The 18386-nt window shown below is 50.7% G+C and overlaps 1 protein-coding gene across 1 annotated transcript; it reads right to left on the bottom strand.

Moving 5' to 3' along the window:
• Positions 1-563: 563 nt before the first annotated feature.
• LOC108506209 (unconventional myosin-XVB-like) lies at positions 564-18235 on the bottom strand (the record flags this gene model as incomplete). Its single annotated transcript, XM_017832976.1, has 33 exons — positions 564-1187; positions 1459-1599; positions 2018-2151; positions 2632-2765; positions 3666-3793; positions 4192-4340; positions 4684-4792; positions 4946-5023; positions 5318-5412; positions 5689-5819; positions 6393-6469; positions 6859-6935; positions 7294-7366; positions 7614-7677; positions 7794-7906; positions 8151-8311; positions 8585-8696; positions 8827-8968; positions 9403-9521; positions 9763-9881; positions 10390-10465; positions 10716-10775; positions 11307-11422; positions 12848-13070; positions 13624-13714; positions 13841-14030; positions 14311-14454; positions 14794-14890; positions 15386-15583; positions 16153-16247; positions 16420-16530; positions 17886-17973; positions 18138-18235. Coding segments are annotated over 33 exons (3803 nt in total), but the record flags the coding sequence as incomplete, so codon positions are not given.
• Positions 18236-18386: the final 151 nt, after the last annotated feature.

The following is an 18386-nucleotide window of genomic DNA, read 5'->3' as shown; positions in this document are numbered from 1 at the left end:
CCTGTTCCTGGAAGCTTTTTCTTACCACTCACTCATACAGACTGGTGTAAGATCCATTAAGCAGCACTCGAAGGGAAGTACCTGACGGGAAAGATGCTGCAGTTCCTGCTGGAATCACCTCACCAGCAAGAATCCAGCTGTGCCTCATGGCTTGCACTGAGCACCCTCAGATCTATCCCCTTCCCTGCCAACAGTGACAGCCTTTTTTCCTCAAGCTTTGCCTGTTACTTGCAGGTCAGTTTTCCTGGATTAAGATGCAAGATCTGTCACGCCACACCTTCAAAACATATCTGTGATTACTTTATTGCAATTTCCTAAAGGGCAATAAAAATAAATTAGGCATTTTTGTACAACCCAAAACACTCTCCTATAATATAAGTGCTGTTTGAATATGCTTCCTCTGTGGGCATGGAGCCATCATTGAAGCCTGACAGCTGCATGGACATGACTGACTTCTTTATAGTAGAGGGAAGCAGATGCATATAATTATGTCAGTGAGAAATTAATTAACAATAAACTTTCGTGCCATTGCAGCTCAATCTGTGCCCCAGCATATGTGCTAATTGTATTATTAACACTGATCTGCTTTTCAATTAAGGTGCTTTCTGTAAACTCCTGCTTCACCAATCCTGTTCCAGGGCCTTATGCCTATCAATGCAGAGACAAAACTGGCCTCTGGAAAACACCAGCAGCCAGTGCAGGCATTGCATAGCCTCAGCTGGGCATTGGGATACACAAACCTCTAGCAAGCACCAGGCTTTGCTAATGTTAATTAATTCAAAAAAAAAAAGAGGACTTCCACGCTGCATTGCTTGGAGGCAAGTGCTTGCATTGGTTCAGCTGCTCTTTGTTGGAACTGTGGTGTGGAGAGGGCCTTGTGGTTTGTTTATCCACAGCATGGATTGCTTCAGGGAAGTACTTGGGTACTGAATGGCAGGTCACCAGGGGTGAGATTGTGGTACAGTCCATCAACAAACACTGTGGTGGCAGCCCTAGAAAGCAGCTGTCTCAGGTCATGGCTGTCTTTTGGAAGTGTTCTCTGCAGAAGGCAGGTCAGGGAGCACTGATCAAGTACAAAGGAAGAGAAACACAGCTGTTTTCCTTAGTCATTCTCCTCCTTTCAGGCTCTAGGAGTGGAGCTCTGTTTTGTCCAGGATGACAACAAGCGTGTGGTACAGTTCTTTAGCCTGTCAAAACACAAATCAACATCAGTCATTCTTTGCCCCAGAAACAGCTGCTGCTTATAATTAAATATTCCCATAAACCACTTTCCATAATTAAATATCAGGTATGTGCTGGAACAAAGCTGCACTTTGGAGCCTGGGAAATGCAGTGACCCCCCCTTCCTTCTGTGGAGCAGGAGAGAGCAGAAGCACTGTCTCAGCAGAGGCTCAGCTGGGCAGTGGAGGGCAATTCCTGAGTTGCCAAGAGGAAGCTGCAGGCCCAGGCTGATCTCACCTGTTTCAGTTCAATCCACATGGTCTTGGGGATGGCAGGTGATCCGTAGTTCAGCTCCAAGCCGGGAAGTCCATCTTTGGACATGGGCTTCAGGGTGCGCATCTTCTGCACCTCCTTCAGGGGAATGACCCGGGACACGGCCTGGGGAGGAGAAAAGCCACAGACCACTCTCTGGTGCAGTCCTTACAAGTTAAACCATCGGATTCTCCACGAGAAGGAGTCACCTCAAGAGCCCAGTGAAAGCTGAGCAAGGTCTGGGGCACAGGGTGGTGTGTGCAGAGCACAGGGCAGGCTCCTGCTGACAGCACAGCCCTGGAACTGCCACGGTACTGGGACAAACAGGAATGTGACACCCAGGTTTACTGTGGACTGTGCTTGTTAGCATGAACATTGGACTTGCAAAAGAGCACATGGCACTAATGACTGTTCTACCACTCTTGTCTCTTGCTTTCTTGTTAGAGTGGCTGTGATATAGAGAAGTACAGCCTCTTCCTGCACAGGTTTTTCTAAAACTCAAAGTTAATATCTGACAGACACTGGGGGGAATTGTCTGGCATACCTTGGTGATGCCATTCACCACAATGATCTCCTCTTTGTTCACACCAAAGAAACAGGGCGCAGGGATCGTCTCATCGCTGACTCTCTCCACGATGAACATGGTGTAGCCAAAGAAAGGCAGTTTCATCACATGTTCTGTAGGAAAGCAAAAGGTGGCCTGAAGGGAGCAGCTTCCAACCAGCAATCTACTACACCAGCCTAAGGTGGTCAAAACTGCCAGTGTTCCCAAGCTTTTCTACATTAAAAAGTAGAAGTGACAACTTCTCCCTCCCCACCAGGCTGCTGATACCCAAATCTCAGCAGCCTGAAAGGATGTGCCATTCTTTTCCTACCAGAAAACAGATGCACAGCCAGAGTGTCAATTAAAACACAACTTACAGAGAGCTTTGAAAATCTGCTGCAGAATTCTACAACAGGTGGAACTTCTACCCTGATCCTGTGCTTGGGAACAAGTTCCAATCCACAGTGAGAGGCTGTCAGGGAATTCTATTGCCATTGCCCATTCCAGGCTCCAAGAATCCTTGACAACCTCATGAACTGTCCCAAAAGCACGTTCAGAACAGCTTCCATCGTGCTCAGGGTGGACAATTGAAGCAGATCTGGATGTCTTCTCACCTATGAACTGGATTTTTGCATCCAATGGCTGGAGGGGCTGCCCTGTCCTCAGCAATGTGGCAACCTGGTTCTCCAGAGCCATGGAACTGATGGAGTACTGCAGGGTCTTTGGTGTGTATTTCTTCAGCTCCTCCCTGTGCCAACAAGAAGATTCTAATTCACCCCCTGTCCAGCTAAAATAGAACATCAGCTGGGGGATTAAGGGAACAAAGGGGATGAGGCAGCAATTTTCAGTTGTGTGTCTGAGGGGAAGGTGAAGGGGGAGAGGAAAAGCACAGCAGGTTGTATCTGCACTGGATCAGGTGGAAGGAAACATCAGAGACAGTGAGACCACCAATTTTCCGTAGAGAAATCATCTGTGCACTGAGCAGTGCACAGAGAAATCCCTCCTTTTTGGAGATAGCAGGAGCTCTTCAATGCCCAGCAGGATTATGCCATTTTCCCTGCTGCTGGTGCTTTAAGGGGGTCTGATGGAGACATTGACCTCAACTCTGAGACAAAGTGCAAAGAATACAGGAAGCAAAGAGTGTGAATATACACCTTGGGACTGCAGGACAGAAGCTTTCCAGTATCCAGGGACAATTTCATTCCCGTTTCATTCCAATGAGGCATCTCATTAGAGATTTCAGGTGCCCAGGGTTGAAACCTCTGGCACTTGTGAGGGGAATGAGTCTCTCTACCCCCTCCTTTGTCACCCAAAGGAGCAGTCACCCAAACTATAAGCTCATGCACTTCCTTTGGGTATTACAAACCCATGGCAGTCAAATGAAATGCCCATGGCACCCTCATGACCCTCAGCTCAGGAGGAGTGACAAAAGGAAATGTGGAGCAGAGATTGCCAGCATTAAGGGTGTGAATATGGGGTAAATTTCTTGATGGGGGCAGGAGTCAGTTGCTACATGACATTAATTAATAGCTTATGTTCTCCAGAACTGTCCATTCCTTAATTATCCAGAAGTACTTCCAGGCACCTGCTCCTAACCCCTGTAGTGCCAACATCAGAGAAGCAGAGACCCACCCTAACCCCAACATACCCAGAGGGAGCAGAGTTCTGCTGCTCTGGTTTGGCCCAGTGCTGGAGCATTGCCAAAAGGCCCACTTGCATCTCTGTTTCTTTACTCTGGGTCAGCAGGATCCTCCCATTCAGGTAATCCCACAGCACCTGAGAGACAGCACAGCAAAGAGGCCTTTGTTAAACCTGCCAGAAGGTACAGGCAGGTCTGGGCAGTGCCAGGCTGCAGAGACCCACATCCTGCCTTCCTGATGATAACACATCCCACTTGGGCCGATAACGCAAAAGCAAAGGCTGGCTGGGCTCAGGAAGAGCCTGTGGAGCTGCACAGACCGTGTGTGGAACAGCCCAGCTCCCAGGCCAGGCCCACAGGCACACTGCCTTCTGTGCATCCATAGGTTCAGTGTTCAGTCATTCCCAGAAACAGCACACAAAGCCGATCAGCCAAAGCCCTCCTGCTTTTCCAGCCCCCTTGGGACATTCCCACTGGCCTGAACACAACCTCTGTCCCTGTCAGGGAGCCCTGGGGAGGGCCCTGCTGTTCTTACCTGTCCATAGTGGACGTCTGTATAGATTTGGTTCTCGAAGTGCAGAGGTGTCCTCCAGGTGAGCCTGCGCAAAGTCACGGTGACCATCTTGTCCTCCAGCAGGTAATCGTGGAGATACTCCTCTGGTTTTATTGGCTTCACTATTTTACCTACATGTTACACAAGAGAGAGGGTCATCCATCCCTCTTGGTGCTGAGGCAGCAGGCTGAGCACCACGGCCTGGGACAGTTCCTGCACACCTCTGTTCCACCCTGCCCTTACGACTCCAAGCATCAGCCATTCCAAAGGGACACAGACCCACACACCTCTTTCAGGAACAAGCAACACAGACCCTGAGAAGGATCAATCCTTAACCCTAATACACAGGGAAACTGCTTAAGAGGAACCTCCCGTGAGCCAGGAAGGGTCAGGGAACTATTGAAAGCCAGAGCCATGGTGCTCCCTGTTGCAGGGACTGCTTTAGGAAGAAACTTGATGCTGATCTCTACTTGCCAAGATTTTTGTTGTCAGTCCTGGTAGCAAAAAGAAAAAAGTCCTCTATCTCTTCCTGTTCACCTACTCCCATCTGCTCACAGATCTCCTGCAAGAGCTCCTTGGCCACCTGAAGCAAGGAAAGAAGAAAATGAATACCATGACCAGGCAAGCCCAAAGCAGCCCCAGAGCTGGCAGACATATTACCCCTTGGCAGGTGAGGGATTTCCCTGGTGTGGCTCAGAGTCCAGACCAAAGAAGAAAGTCACAGCTGAAAACTCACCGTGAATGTCCTGATCCTGGTGAGGTATTCCATGCCTCCAGGCATCAGTATCACCAGCCGGCGGGCACCGTGCCCCTTCTGCAAGGGACAGTCTTTAGGCAGCAAGACATGCAGGATCCCACCATCCCCACAATTGTTTTTCCCTCTTCTTCCTCATCTGTGCCTTCCACTGCTTCTCCATAGCACCTGCCCCTTCCCTGCCCATATTCCTGCTCACTCCGTGGCATTGCACTTCCCAAACCCCCTTACATCCACATGATTCATTTTCTCTCATGGAGCACTAAGTGCCCCTGTCACACTCACATGGCACCTCCTGGCAACCCTCTGCCCTCCCCCTGTTCCCAGCATCCCCCCTTCCCTGCCCCTCAGTACCAGCAGTGCCTCCATCTCCACAGGGAAAGGAAGGTTTCGGCGGCCCCCGTACATGAAGTTCTTCCGCAGGTTGCTCTGGCAGATCTTGGCTATATCTGCAAGGAAGAGGGAAAAGCTCCATGTGCTGAGCCAAAGAGAGAACTGAACATTGTGTCCTGTGGTGTTGGGTCACCCTGGCTGTGTCAAATTTAACCCTTGGGCACTGCTAGGAGAGCAAAGAGACTTGACCTCAACTCCCACTCTGCCAGGACACATCTAAATCACGAGAAGCCAGGCACAGACAGCATCCAGGACAGCAGGAGAACAGAGGAGTGACAGGATGGGAAGATTAGAACTAGAATGTTTGTTTTATAGGACACAGACAGTCATACCGTGGTGGGTGCTGGATGGATCACTGCTGGCCAGCTGCAGGAACTTGGTGGCATAGGGCATCAGGGTTTTAGTAGGAAGGAAGTATCCAGTTAGCAGATTCAGGACCAGCCAGCCACGCAGCACACTCTCCCTGAGGAACAGAAGGGACTGTGGGCACCTTGGGATAAGACAATTCCTGCTCCTAGCAGCTCAAACTGAGCCTCTGCCCTTCTGAACACCTATGGCAGGCAGCAGAAAATGGGGTGGCAGCCCTTGGTCAGAGGTTTCTTATGCTGAGCAAGGGATTGATTCAGTCATTCTAAGAGCAAACAAAAGGAACAGTCAAGGCCACTCTGATGCCACTGCTGCCATTTCACAGGGCAGTGTGGGGTCAAGCCAGTCCCTGACTGTTGTATCAATTCCCCAGGGCTGTGAGGAGGAAATCAGGGCTCTGAGCAGCACCACTACCAGGAGCTACCAGGGATGTTTACCCGGGCCCAGATATATCAGCAGCCAGAAAAACAAGGACAAATGTCCACTGAAATGAAAATGTCAGACCCAGTGACTGGCTAAATTTCCTGAGTGCTCAGCAAAAGCCCCAGCATTGGAGCACTGGGGACAGCACAGCATCAGGGAACACCCTCTCCCCTGGCTCTGGTGTCCCTGAAGTAGATGGTTCCTCTCCAGCTGTGCATGCAGAGGAGCTGCCAGTTCTGGTACTCACTGGTTAGGGTTGTGGGTGACCTGTTTGATGACCTGGCAGTAGACCTCATCGTGCAAATGCTCCTTCTCCTTGCATAGCTGCATTCAGAGAGGAGAAAACAGCATCAGAGAGGGGACAAGAGCACCAGAGAGGCCCCCAGGTCACCTCTGTGCCCTTCCTCTTCCAGTGCCAGAGCTCTGCCCATTTGGCTTAAAGCTTGGGCTTTTCAGCCTCTGGTCCCCCATGCTATCTAGACCCAAAGAAGGAGAGAGGAGAGCGAGGTTGTGCTCTCATCCAGACAGTGATATCCAGGGAAACCATTTACATGCAGCCCCTCCCCTCCATGTGTTTTAATCAGCCTGTTTCGGCTCCCTTTCTCACGCAGGAGTTGCATTATGGCTCTCCCTGCTCTCTCCCTTCCCAGTGAGGCCTTGGCCCTCTGTTCCTGTCAGTGCTTCAGCACTTTGCCCGAGGGAAGGTCACAAACCTTAAGGATTTCATAGATGCATTCAGCCTTAGTCTGGTTCTTGTGCTTGGGCTGATCTCCCATGAGCCGCATCAGCGCTGCAAGGCAAAGGCTGACATTTAGGTCTAAGCAGGGGTGGTCCTGCCATGGGGCTGGCAGAGGGCTAAAAACTGTCCTGAAAACTTTCCTGCTCCAAGGTTTGCATTGGACAGGTGTAGTCTGTCCACAGCAAGGGTGTGTTCTTGGACACTTTGCACTCCAAGCAAAGTACATTTTGCTGGACGCTTTCAGCAAGGACACAGGTGGTTATTAACTGCAGAAGTGCCTTAGGAGGGGCCCCCTGACACAGGTTTCATTCCCTACTCAGCCCCACAATGCCTGTGTGTGCCCACCACAGCATCCCACTCACTCCCCCCCCCCAGCCTCTGCAGTGTTGTGTCCTAGGGAGGTACTTACTCTGGAAGTTCTTTGTAGCCAGTTCATTCAGCTCACTGTCAGAGTACCAGAGCAAAGAATCCTGGATTGGGACCTACGGGGCCAGAGTACAAGGATAAACGGGGGAGGTGGATCTCACAGAGTTGTGCTGCAGGTTTCACCAAAGACTCAAGCTCCCAGAATCTTGCAGGCAGCACTGAAAAGTAGGGGACACCTACACTTCTGCAGAGGCTGCAAGCCAAGGATCTGCCCTCTGTGCTTTTGCCATGTGGGGACAAAGCTAGAGACAGTGCTGGAGCTGGGATTCTGGCTGTATCCATGGGGAGAGAGACTGGGCTCACCTTGGTGTGCCGGACCAGGCCAGCTATACTCTTCTTTTCAGCAGACATCCCCTGCAGTCCCTGCCTAGACAGAGGAGAGGGAACATGCAGTCCAAGAAATACCCCCAGAAACAGCCTGGTGTGGGTCAGGCTATGCAGGTCCTGTGTATGCCTGTTTGGGAAGGACCACAGCCTACTCACATGGACTGAGCCTCCCGGAAATAGGCTGTGGCAAAGTCAATCATGGTATAACGATCACCAGCAGGGACTAACATGGTGCTGTCGGGTTCTGATGTCAGGCTGGGAACAGAACTCTGCAGGGACATCACCAAAAAAGTCAGCTGAGGAATTGCAGTGTGTGTTCTCACCTGCCAGACTCCATCTATGTGTGGTGCCTCCCTTCCCACTATGATAGTATTTGAGTGTCTCTGTCTCCAAGGATTAAACTATCATCATCTTCCCTCTGGCCTTGGAGGTCAGACCAGGGGTAGGGACCCACCCTGGCAGCTCTCACAGAACCCAGCCATAACCCCTAGATGTTCCCCAAGGACAGCTCACCTCCCTGCTGGTGTTTCTGCTCTCTGGGGAAGATTTCCTTCTCTTCCATAGCTCTGCATGTCTGTCCATGTTGGTGCTGAGGTAATCAGGGGCTGCAGCCAACTGCACCAGGTCAGTGGGGAAGAGACCACAGCGGCCACCAGTGCAGCCAAACTGCCAGCCTGCAGAAACAGGGGCCAGAGAGTCAGGAACCATGGCAGCTGCCAAGAGGAATGGGCACTGAAGCTTTCTACTGGCAAAGGAGATCATCAGACTCGCCAGGGCTTCCTGCATCCTAAGGTAACACATATACCCCTATAGCTAAGGCAGCTGGAACAAGGTGGGTTGCAGGCAGAGGCTCATTATGCCAGCCTGCCCTTAAGAGTCCATACTCTCTGGTTCTGGGCACTACGGATCCAGCAGGCCCTTGATCCTGCCAATCTCAGCCCCCTCACCTGGCTCCATGCCTTGCATGGGCAGCAGCTCAATGAGGTCGCCCTTCCTGAAGCTGAGGAGGCTCTTGTCGTCCACAACGTAGCTGCGCAGAGCAACGACGTAGTTGGTGTCCTGGGGGAAAACGATGGGGAGGTCAGGTCTTGTCCCAAGGATGGGAGGGACTCATGTCCTCCCTTGGATGCTCTCAGGTCCGTGTGGGAAACCGCCTTCCTTCCCTGCTGCACTACAGCTGCTCCCTCACCTGCCTCAGCTCCTGCATGAAGAGTTCCACCATGGCCTTGATGCACGGAGCCTTCAGAGAGTGCAGGAGGAGCTGCTCTGTCTTCAGAGAGAACTCCAGGGCACTGCTGCCCTTCAGCTCCACTGACAGCACATCTGCAAAGCTGAGAACACAAGTCAGTGTGCTCAGGCTCCTTCTGCCAGGGCCAGGGATGCAGAAAGTGGGGATGGGAGCTCATTCCAGGGACTGAGAATGGAGACATGCCTCAACATGTCCCAATGGTTGCCTTTCACCAGCACTGTGTTCCAACATTAATAGCACCACAGGCTGCTCATGGCTTTCACCATAGCACCCTGAGGAGCTCCTTGTGATGACACACATGGAGCTGACTCACCCCCAGCACTCGCTTGTAAGCAAAGCACAGGGTAGGAAGGAAAAGGAAAAGCCAAACTCATTAGAAGGAGGGTCAGCTGGCCTAGGACAGTCCTAGAGAGCACAGCACAACTTGGAATTTTCAGCTCAGCCATTCAGTTTGCCTCCCAACACCCTGCAAGTGCCAAACTATCACCCTGCAGCAACCAGTGCCCTTCAGCTCACCAGTAGCTGCGAAGGATCTTGAGGTGCTCAGGATTATACCCAGCTGCTTTCTGCACCTTCAGCAGCCGAATGCCCCGGTGAGAAACACCCAGGACCTGCACATCACTTCCCTCTTCACCCTGTAAGGGAAGTGCAGCAGAGAGAATCAAAGGCTGTGTCCCACCTGGACAGGTGGCAGCAGGGGAAGGAGGTGCCACACAAGGAGGCCCTGGGCTGACAGAGGTGTCAAACCCTGCAGGGTATGGAAGGCACAGAAGAAGGAGCGATGTGTGGCCAGGCAGGGAGACAGAAAGAGATCCCAGGTGAACTGGAGCCACAACTAAAGCAAGCCCAGGGTCTGGTGAGAAAATGAAGACTCACATGAACTGGGAAGAGGCGGGAGAAATAGTTGGCCCAGTTATCCCGAGCAGCCAGTACAATCCTCTTCTTTATTCCATCCTCCTTGATGGACTGGACATCATTTCCAACCCGGAACTCCGCTAGCAGGGTTACAAAGCAGATATTTGATCAGCACAGCAAAGATGGCTGAGACTCCCTCTGCCAGGGACTCATTCCCACCAGCCCCCCTCAGTGTTCACAGCACAGAAAACGACATTCAGAGGTGTGAGGACACCACATTACTTGCACACACCAGTCTACTGCTGGTTTCCCTCCCCTTCTTCATGAAGCTGCAGTCAAAGATGAGTCGGATTTTGAGACAACTCAAAATCTCATCCTTGGGTTTCACTTTCCTCTCCCCACAAAAAAACATTTCAGAACTAAGTTTTTCTGGCTCAGAGAAATGTCAGGGCCATTTTCTGGCCATTTGGAATAAACAAACATTCCTACGCTTCACAGCACACAAAAATGTGCTTTTCTGCTGCAGTGACAAATATTACTCCTCTGTCTGAGAAGTCCTGTCTGAAAGGGCTTGGAGGCCAGTTTCTCATTTCAAACCAAAGGCTGGGATGGGCACAGGGAGGAAGGGATGTTGGGGCTGTTAATTACTCAGCAGGTCTTTCATCTTGCGCTTCTCCTCCTTGGAGATCCGAAAGCAGGAGTTGGAGAAAGTGTCACAGATGATCTGCAGAGGAAGGGAACAGAGAGGCTTCCATTGCAAAGGCAACATCTGACTGTGCTGGAGCATCTGAGGCTGTTAAACAGACTGAGACTTGGAGAGGAGTGAACAGGGGCTTGACTGGATGGACCTGGAGAAGAGACTAACACTGCTTGGAACGGAGAGGTGAAGGCAACTTATGCAACATAATTAGGGAATGTTTTGTTCCCAGAGGGACAGCAGGCCTTGAGCCAAACCTGTTCACACAGGTGCATACCTGTTCACACAGCAAGTTCAGGCAATAAGGGTGGCTGAAATTTTCTTTGGGGTAAAACACCTGCAAGAGGAGGATAAAAACAAGAGTGGTGTTACAGATGCTGCAGAAATTGCTCCCCAGGGATGTTCTGCAATCCATATGCCCTGCTGCCAGAGGCGAGGACAGGCAAGGGAAGAGACACTGTGAATGTGAAAAGAAGGACCCGGAGCAGAGGACTAAAACCTGAGTGGGGAGACCAAGGGATGAACCCTGGTCAGTTCAGTGCATTTTTCAATACGCATTTGTACTATTTTAACTGGAAAACAACAGGTAACAACAAAGTTTAGTTTTGGATTTCTCAGCGCTTTAGAGAGGAGGAAAGGACAGGTAGGGAAACTGAGACACAAGTGTCAGTAAGGCAGGGCAGGACCCAGATCCCCCATGACATGATCCCCTGCCCCCACCTCCTGTGTCTGACCTCCTCACAGAACTGTCTCTGTGCTTTTATCTTACACTGGGTACCTACCAAAAACATATTCTAACCAAAGGTGTGACAAGTTCCCTCCCCCCACAGCCAGCCCTCTGTTGAACTGCAGAGCTGTTGAACTGCACCTCTTTGCGCAGGAAGATTTTCCAGGCAGGGTCTGCATAGGAGAAGCTGACGCTGGTGGTGAGCTTGTACAGCTGGGTCTTGATACCATCATCATCTGCTACTGTTACAGCAGAGTCTGTGTGAGGAGAAAGAGCAGTGAAAATGGGCCTTGAGGGCTGCAGGGTAACCTTCCCACCTGCCAAAGACCTGCTGGGAGAAAGGGGACAGTGCCTGGTGCCTGACTGAATATTACTGTCAGGGACCCTCCTGAAGGTCAGTGACCAGCTGGTGTGAGCACAGACCAGTCATTTTTAGCATTTCTGATAACATTTACACTTCCTGTATTAGCCACAAAGTTCACTGTTCATAACATAAGCACTCCAGGGATAGGGAGCACTCAGCTTCCCAGAAAAAACCGTACCCCTGTGCTTGAGGTTGAAGGCACAGGTTTCACTTTATGTTACTATAAAAAAGCTGCTGAAGGTTTCAAAGGGACATAAAAGTTCTGCCCTGAGCTTGCAGGCTGCGAGGTTCTGGTACAGGGCACCCAGTGTTAGCACTGGGTTGTCTCTCTGCAGATCTATCAAAGACAGGCTCAGTCTGAAGGCAACAGTTCAAAGTTGTTGTTTTGTGAGGTAGGAATGTCTTCATTTAAGCACTTCAAACTTTCAAAACTTCAGAGCTCTTAGAGAAGAAATGTAGTAAATTCCATAGTTCATCTGTTTCTATGTCCCTATGCAAAAACATGTAGGGATTTTTCAGGATAATCCACTTACTTCGATTTACTTTCACAGGACTTGCTGAAGAAACGTTCTTTTAAAGAGAGGGGGAGCAAAAAGGGAAATACTTTAATACCAGAGAAACTGCTGCAGGATGGAGTACTTCAGTGATGTGTTTGGCTGACTGTTCCTTGCATGTTATAAAAAGCAATGTTGACGAGAGTTTTAAACAGCTTGAAATACATTGGTACAGGTATCCAAAGTATAAAATGAATTGTGGCTCCAGGCTCCCACTGAAATTCAGAGGCAAAACTAAGACTGAATAACACTTCAAAACTCCTGCTGGGAAGCATTAGCTGTGCTTTTTTTTAAGAGGGCAACATCCAAATACTCTTCATGTGGCCAAGTCCAAGGCCTCTCAGGTTCATTCTCCCTCTGAGAAACATTCCTCATTCCTCAGCCTCTCTAAGGTCCCTCCAGAGGCTTTGTCAGATGAAACACCTGGCTTCCCATTCCTCCCCGGTCTGAAGTCCACCTGTCAATTGCTACTTTGATAAAGTAGTTATGCTTCAGGTAGGCAATTAAAAGTATTGTGGACTGGACCGTGATAAAGCCCAAAGGATCTTTCTATTTTTAGCTGTGCCAAGCTGATTCCTGGGCCAGACTGGAACTGTGACATCTCTCTGATTCCACACAGATCTGATTGCACAGTCCCCCTGGATTCACACAGCTGACTGATGACAGAACATGTGCCAAGACTCTCCAGGGCCACTGGGCTGATTCCAACCCCATCCCCTCTCTGCCCCACTACCCAATCCCACGTGGGTGAAGTCAAGACTCACCCCTCTCTGTGGATTCCTGCCTGCCTTGGTCCTCAGGCTTTAGAGGTGAAGGCAGTGGTGGGAGAGGAGGGGGAGCAGGAGGGCCCTCAGACGCTGGTGGGGTAGAATCTGGCCTGAAGACGGACAGGAGAGGCAACTGCTTCTCCTTGATAGAGCTGGAAGCTGAGCCTGGCTTGGGCTTGACAGGTGGAGGTACTTTCTTCTCTTGTGGCACAGGAGATGGCTGCAAAACAGCAAAACCATTTGACCCAGTCTGTTTCTGCATTCTTCTGCTCTGTCCTGACACTGCTGTTATAAACCATCCCTAGGGCAGCACACCATCCCTGGAATCAAGATCTATGTGAACAGGGGCATCAGGACCTTTAAATCAACACACAGTCTACAAAGAGATGAAGACCAGCCAAACCCAGAGAACCAAGTATTTGAGATTGAAGCCTCCAGTTCCCTTCCCCAGGAAGGGAGAAAAGGACGTTAACGGGCCAAGGCCTTGGTGTCAAATGTGGAGAACATGAATTGCTTGCTTCCAGATCAGCCTTAAACATAGTCCACAATAGGACTTGCTGCTCCCAAGCCTTCTCTTCAGGATCTCAGATGGTTCTTCAGGAACCCAGTTTAGGATAGGCAGCACCATGGTATGAGCTCCCAGCTATCTGTTAACCCAACAAGAAATCACCTGGCTGTGACTGCGCGACCAGGGAGCTCCCAACCTGTTGGAGCTTGGATACAGAGGCTCTCTCTGCTGAGCTCTGAAGGTGACCAGAAAGCAAAGAACTCACTGGTGGGCAAGATGAGGAGTTCATCATTCCCAGCTTGGCCAGAGCCTCATTTTTGGGGTCGTTCCTCCTTACAAACGGCTTGTTTACTCTCCTGCAAGGAAACAGGGAACAGAGTTACAGAGGCTGCAGAGGGGTTGTGGCCATGATGGAGCACATGGCAGTGCTGAGACACAGTCCCACTCATCCCCTCCCAGCCCACGTGGTGGGTCCCTCTCACCTTACGGGCTCGATGGGCTGGGGCTCAGGGGCTGGTCGGCTCTGGTACATTTTGATGATGTTGCCAATCTCGCGGCTCGGTGCAGGACGTGACTCCGGGCCTGAAGACTTCACTACAGGTGGCTCCTTCTTCACTTTTGGTGTCTGCTTTATTGGCTTTGGCTCAGGAGATGGCACAGGGGAAGCAGGAGCTATTGGGGTGACAGCTTTAACCAACAGACCAGCAAAGGCACAGGAGAAATCCCTTTGACTCTCCCTCTCTTTCACCCCAAGGCTGACTAGCCATGGCCTTCCACTGCCTTGCTTTGGGATCCCACTTCCCAAAGCTCAGAAATTCCTCTCTCTCCTGTCATGCCAAGATACAGACTCCCAGAAAAGCCAGATCCTTTCCTCTGCCTATATCCTGGCCTGATGTTCCTGGAAAGTTCCTGCTTGTCAGCCTGCCTGAGCCTCCACTGCACAGCATCTTACCTGCCTCTGGTTTGGGGACAGGCTTCACTTCTTTCCTCTGCTGTTCCTGTTTTATCTCCTCCTCCTGCTCTGGCTGGGGATTTGCTGGTGGAGTCCAGGTTTTGGTAGGAGGCCTGACTTTCTTCACTCGGATGTGTTGCTCTCCTGCATAGAAAAGGGAACTTGAACTACTTAATACCACACTCAAAATCTAGCACTGATGGCACAGTTCCCACTCTTGCCTCAGTCAGCACAAACCTGTTTCTAGAGGTGAAGGAGAGTGTGGCAGTCAAAAGCCCAAAGATTTCCAGCAAACTGTCCCCACAACACCCCACAATGTAGCCAGCTGAACAAGCACCCAAAACTCCTGTTAAACACAGTGCCAGCAGCTCCTGCTGGGCATGGCTGGTTCCAGACAGGGAGCCAAGTACACCTTGTTATGCCAAGGAGGCTGCAGAGCAAGGTGTTATCATGAGTGAAATTCCCAAAGTGGTAGATGCTCACCCATCTTCTGAAAATATTGTCTTTTCTGCTGGAAGGTTTCCCGAGGAGAGTCATCATCTCCACTGCTGGAGAACTCATCTCCCGTGTAGTCATAACCCTGCAGGCAGTGCACAACATGGTTAGTTGGCACTAACCAGCAGGAAGGAACCTCCACAGTGCCCTTCAGTTCAGAGGTGATCCTCTCTCCAAATTCTGACCTAGAACTCCCCATCTGGGAGCGTCCCAAGAAATTAGTTTTTTACACAAGCAATCATCAACCAAACCTGGAGAAGAGGGATTATGTTAGAGGACCAAAGCAGCTTGTTGGAAGATAAAGACCTCAGAGTAATTAATTTTCCTATGGAAAAACTCTGCCCAGCTGGAAATTAATTGTACAACACTGCAGCCCAACCTCCACAGAGCAAATGCCACCAAGGTTTGACCCCGTGCCTTAAAGATTCAGCAAGCAGAGTTTGAAAGGCCTCAGAATCATTGGTAAGCACAGCTCTCTGCTCTCCTCTCTGCCAAACCATGGCCACGGTGGAAGGGAAGCAAAGCAAACACCAAACAAGAAATTCGAACCAACTTCACCACCACTGTTTGTTTCTCATGCCTTAGCTGGTGGTTCTGAAGACTCTGGTGGTGTTGCAGCATCCTGGCTTGTGGGAGGCTTCTTGGGTTTTGGGGCAGTGGCTGGGGCTTGGGCTTGTGGTGGACTTGAAACTCTCGGCCTTGAATTCTCAAGAGACTTTTGCAGCTGCTGCTGCTGTTGCTGGGAAATACTCATGGCCTGAAGGGTCATCTGCTGGGCCTGGAGGAAGGAATTGCAATGTCCATGAGCTCCAGGCTGCACAAAACCACCAGCCATCAGTCAGACTGCCCCATTCTTTCACTTGGTAACCACAGAACATTTACACAGTCCATTGCAAACTTCCCATATAGTGGACAGGGAGTCTGCTCCCACCTAGCCAGGGATGCACAGCTCCTGACACCACCCCAAGATTCAGCTACCAGATAACCTGGGACCATCAGGCACTTAAGAACTTTGTACAGAAAGCAGAACACTGCAGATCTGCATCTGTAGTAAATCCCATGGGAATTACCACTGAATCTTCTCAGGGCCTGCTCTTGTCCCTGTGACTCACTCACCGATGGTGCCTCAGTGGCCCCATCCAAACAAAGGGGCAAAAAGGGAGTTCCCAGTTTTGCAGCCTTAGGTAATCCCAGCTTTACAAAGCTCGCCCCCAGCACACAGGGACAGAGTGTCACAGGGCAGGCCTGAGGCAGGAGGGGAGCAGGGCTCCCCCTCCATGGCACATACACCAGTGTGTTGTTCTGCCCCAGTTCCTGGGCCCCTCTCAGCCATTCCCTCCCACTCACCATGAGCATGGCTTGCTGTTGGATAAAGGCTTGCTGCTGTGCTGCCAACTGGTTGGGATCCACAGCTGGAACCATGGGCTGGGGCATAACCATGGCTGTGGAAGACACACACACATCTGCAAGAGCCCAAAGGGGATTTTTCTCCACAGTGTTTGAGCATCAGCCAGGAGGAGAGTGTTCACTGAGCCTCCCACCAGACGCTGAAATGCACAGGCCCCACTGACACCCCCTTTCCATCTCTTCCCTCTGTAGCTACACTGCTATTACCTGGCATAGGTGTGATCCCACCAGCCCCCTGCATCATGGGCATGGCTGCTGGCATCCCCATCATGGAAGGCATGGGCTGGTAAACTGGTGCTTGAGCCATTCCAGGGAAGCCTAGAGACAAAAGACCATGTGCACAGAGCTTTTGGGGAATCAGGCCCTGAGCAATCCCACAAAACACAGTCACCTCTGGGGCTCTCCACATGCACCAACCACAGCAGGACACACCAAAACTTAGGTGGGGAAAGAAAACCTAAGAACAATGTGTGGCCTGACAGACTTTAAACAGCAGTATCCAGACCCTGCTTCTGCAGCTTGGCTTAGGACACCACCATCCTTCATGATGAAATATATGAATAACTCCTGCCTGTGTACAATTACAGAGGAGGGTTTTTATTGAGGGATGAGCAAAGATCTCTGGGACTGGGGCTGTCACATCCATATTGGTCTCTTTGCAGCAGGTAGCAAGGGCAGGTGAACAACAAGCCCTGACCTGAATGACTTTGTGTGAAGGAGCTGTGGGGAGAAAGGAATTCCTCTTCTCTCAGCAGGCAAGTCCCATATGGGGCCACAAAACAAATCCCACTGAGGGAGAAGGCAGCAGAACAAGGGGTAGCCAGGAGGGAGTCAGCACACAGCACAGGTCTGCTGAATCATGTCCTCACCAGTGAGAACGGCCCTGGGATGCCATGGGAAGATCATCACATCCCTCACTCATCTAAGTAGCCGCACAAATGGCAAACTGACCTTAGGCCAGTGATCTGTAATATCCTTGTCATGCCCCAGAGCCTCTTCAATAGCCAAAACCAGTCCCAGTTTCAGTAATGACTGAACTGGCTGTTCTCCACCTGTCTGAAACTGCTGGGTGTGTTCCTACCCATGCAGATTTCTCAGTGCCATTAGTATACCGGTGTTTGACTCCACCCTGCTGAAAATGCCTGAGTCTTAGCTCCACAGAAATGAGGAAAAGTAAAGAAACCAAACACACAAATCAGAACCTCTGCAGGGTTCAGACTTACTAACCCAAGGAATAGCTACAGACGATGGGAAATTCTGTAAGGAAGCAATAAGAAACATTAAACCCCTCCCCTTAAAAAGGCACCAACTGTTTTGTGAAAGCACAAGGTGAATAGAAGGTGAATACACGACTCACAAGCGTTTGCCTGGGGAAGAGGTGGCCTGGGTCAGAAACAAGCTACCTACTGCCTTGACCCCCAGACCAATTTGAGAGAGAAATTAAAAGCAGAACAAAGGTGGTTCCCTTGTCTAACACCTTCCCCAAAGCATCTGGCTCCCAGCACCTGCAAGTGAGGAGTACAACTTCTGATGACCTGTACTACAGACCAGTGCTCTTTATGAACCAGCTGGGTTCATGCAGTAATTAGCATTTAAGGGGCTCTCTGACTTGTCCTCACTGAGGCTCCTGTAGCCCCACAGGTGTTCCCAGCTGTCCCCATCCCCTTACAGACCTGTAGAAGGAAAGACTCCTCTCCTTGTGGGTCCAATCTTCCCACCTCCTTTCATGCGTCCAGTGAGACTGTCCCTGTTCTCCAAATCCTGCATCAAGGAATAACAGAGTTATCTGATCTCAGAGAGGGAGAGACATCCAGAGGCAAGTCTGAGCTGAGCAGAGGAAGTGAATAGGCAGAGAAATGCTTGAGGGAGTCACAGGGACAGGAGAGCTGCAGAGGGAAAGTGGGAATGGACATCAGGGGACTTACTGATAGTCTGGAGCCCTGATGCAGCACAGGGGTGAAGAGATCATCCACATAGTGATCCAGGCCTACGGGGGTCCTCAGGTCATCTCTAATGCTTGGATCTAGGAGCAGAGAGCAGTCTGGTGAACAAGGCAGGTAAGGAACATTCCCCTGCCTCCAGTCCCTGTTAGACGGTCACGTTTTGGAGAGTAGCCCTTCCCTGCTCTACATCAACAAGAATCACCTGACTCCCCCCCTGCTTTGATTCCCTTG

This window comes from Lepidothrix coronata, unplaced genomic scaffold (genome assembly GCF_001604755.1).
Source record: "Lepidothrix coronata isolate B3197 unplaced genomic scaffold, Lepidothrix_coronata-1.0 Scaffold210, whole genome shotgun sequence".
Lineage (NCBI taxonomy): Eukaryota > Metazoa > Chordata > Aves > Passeriformes > Pipridae > Lepidothrix > Lepidothrix coronata.
The sequence above is the reverse complement of the archived record's forward strand: the minus strand, read 5'-3'. Positions and strand labels throughout refer to the sequence as shown.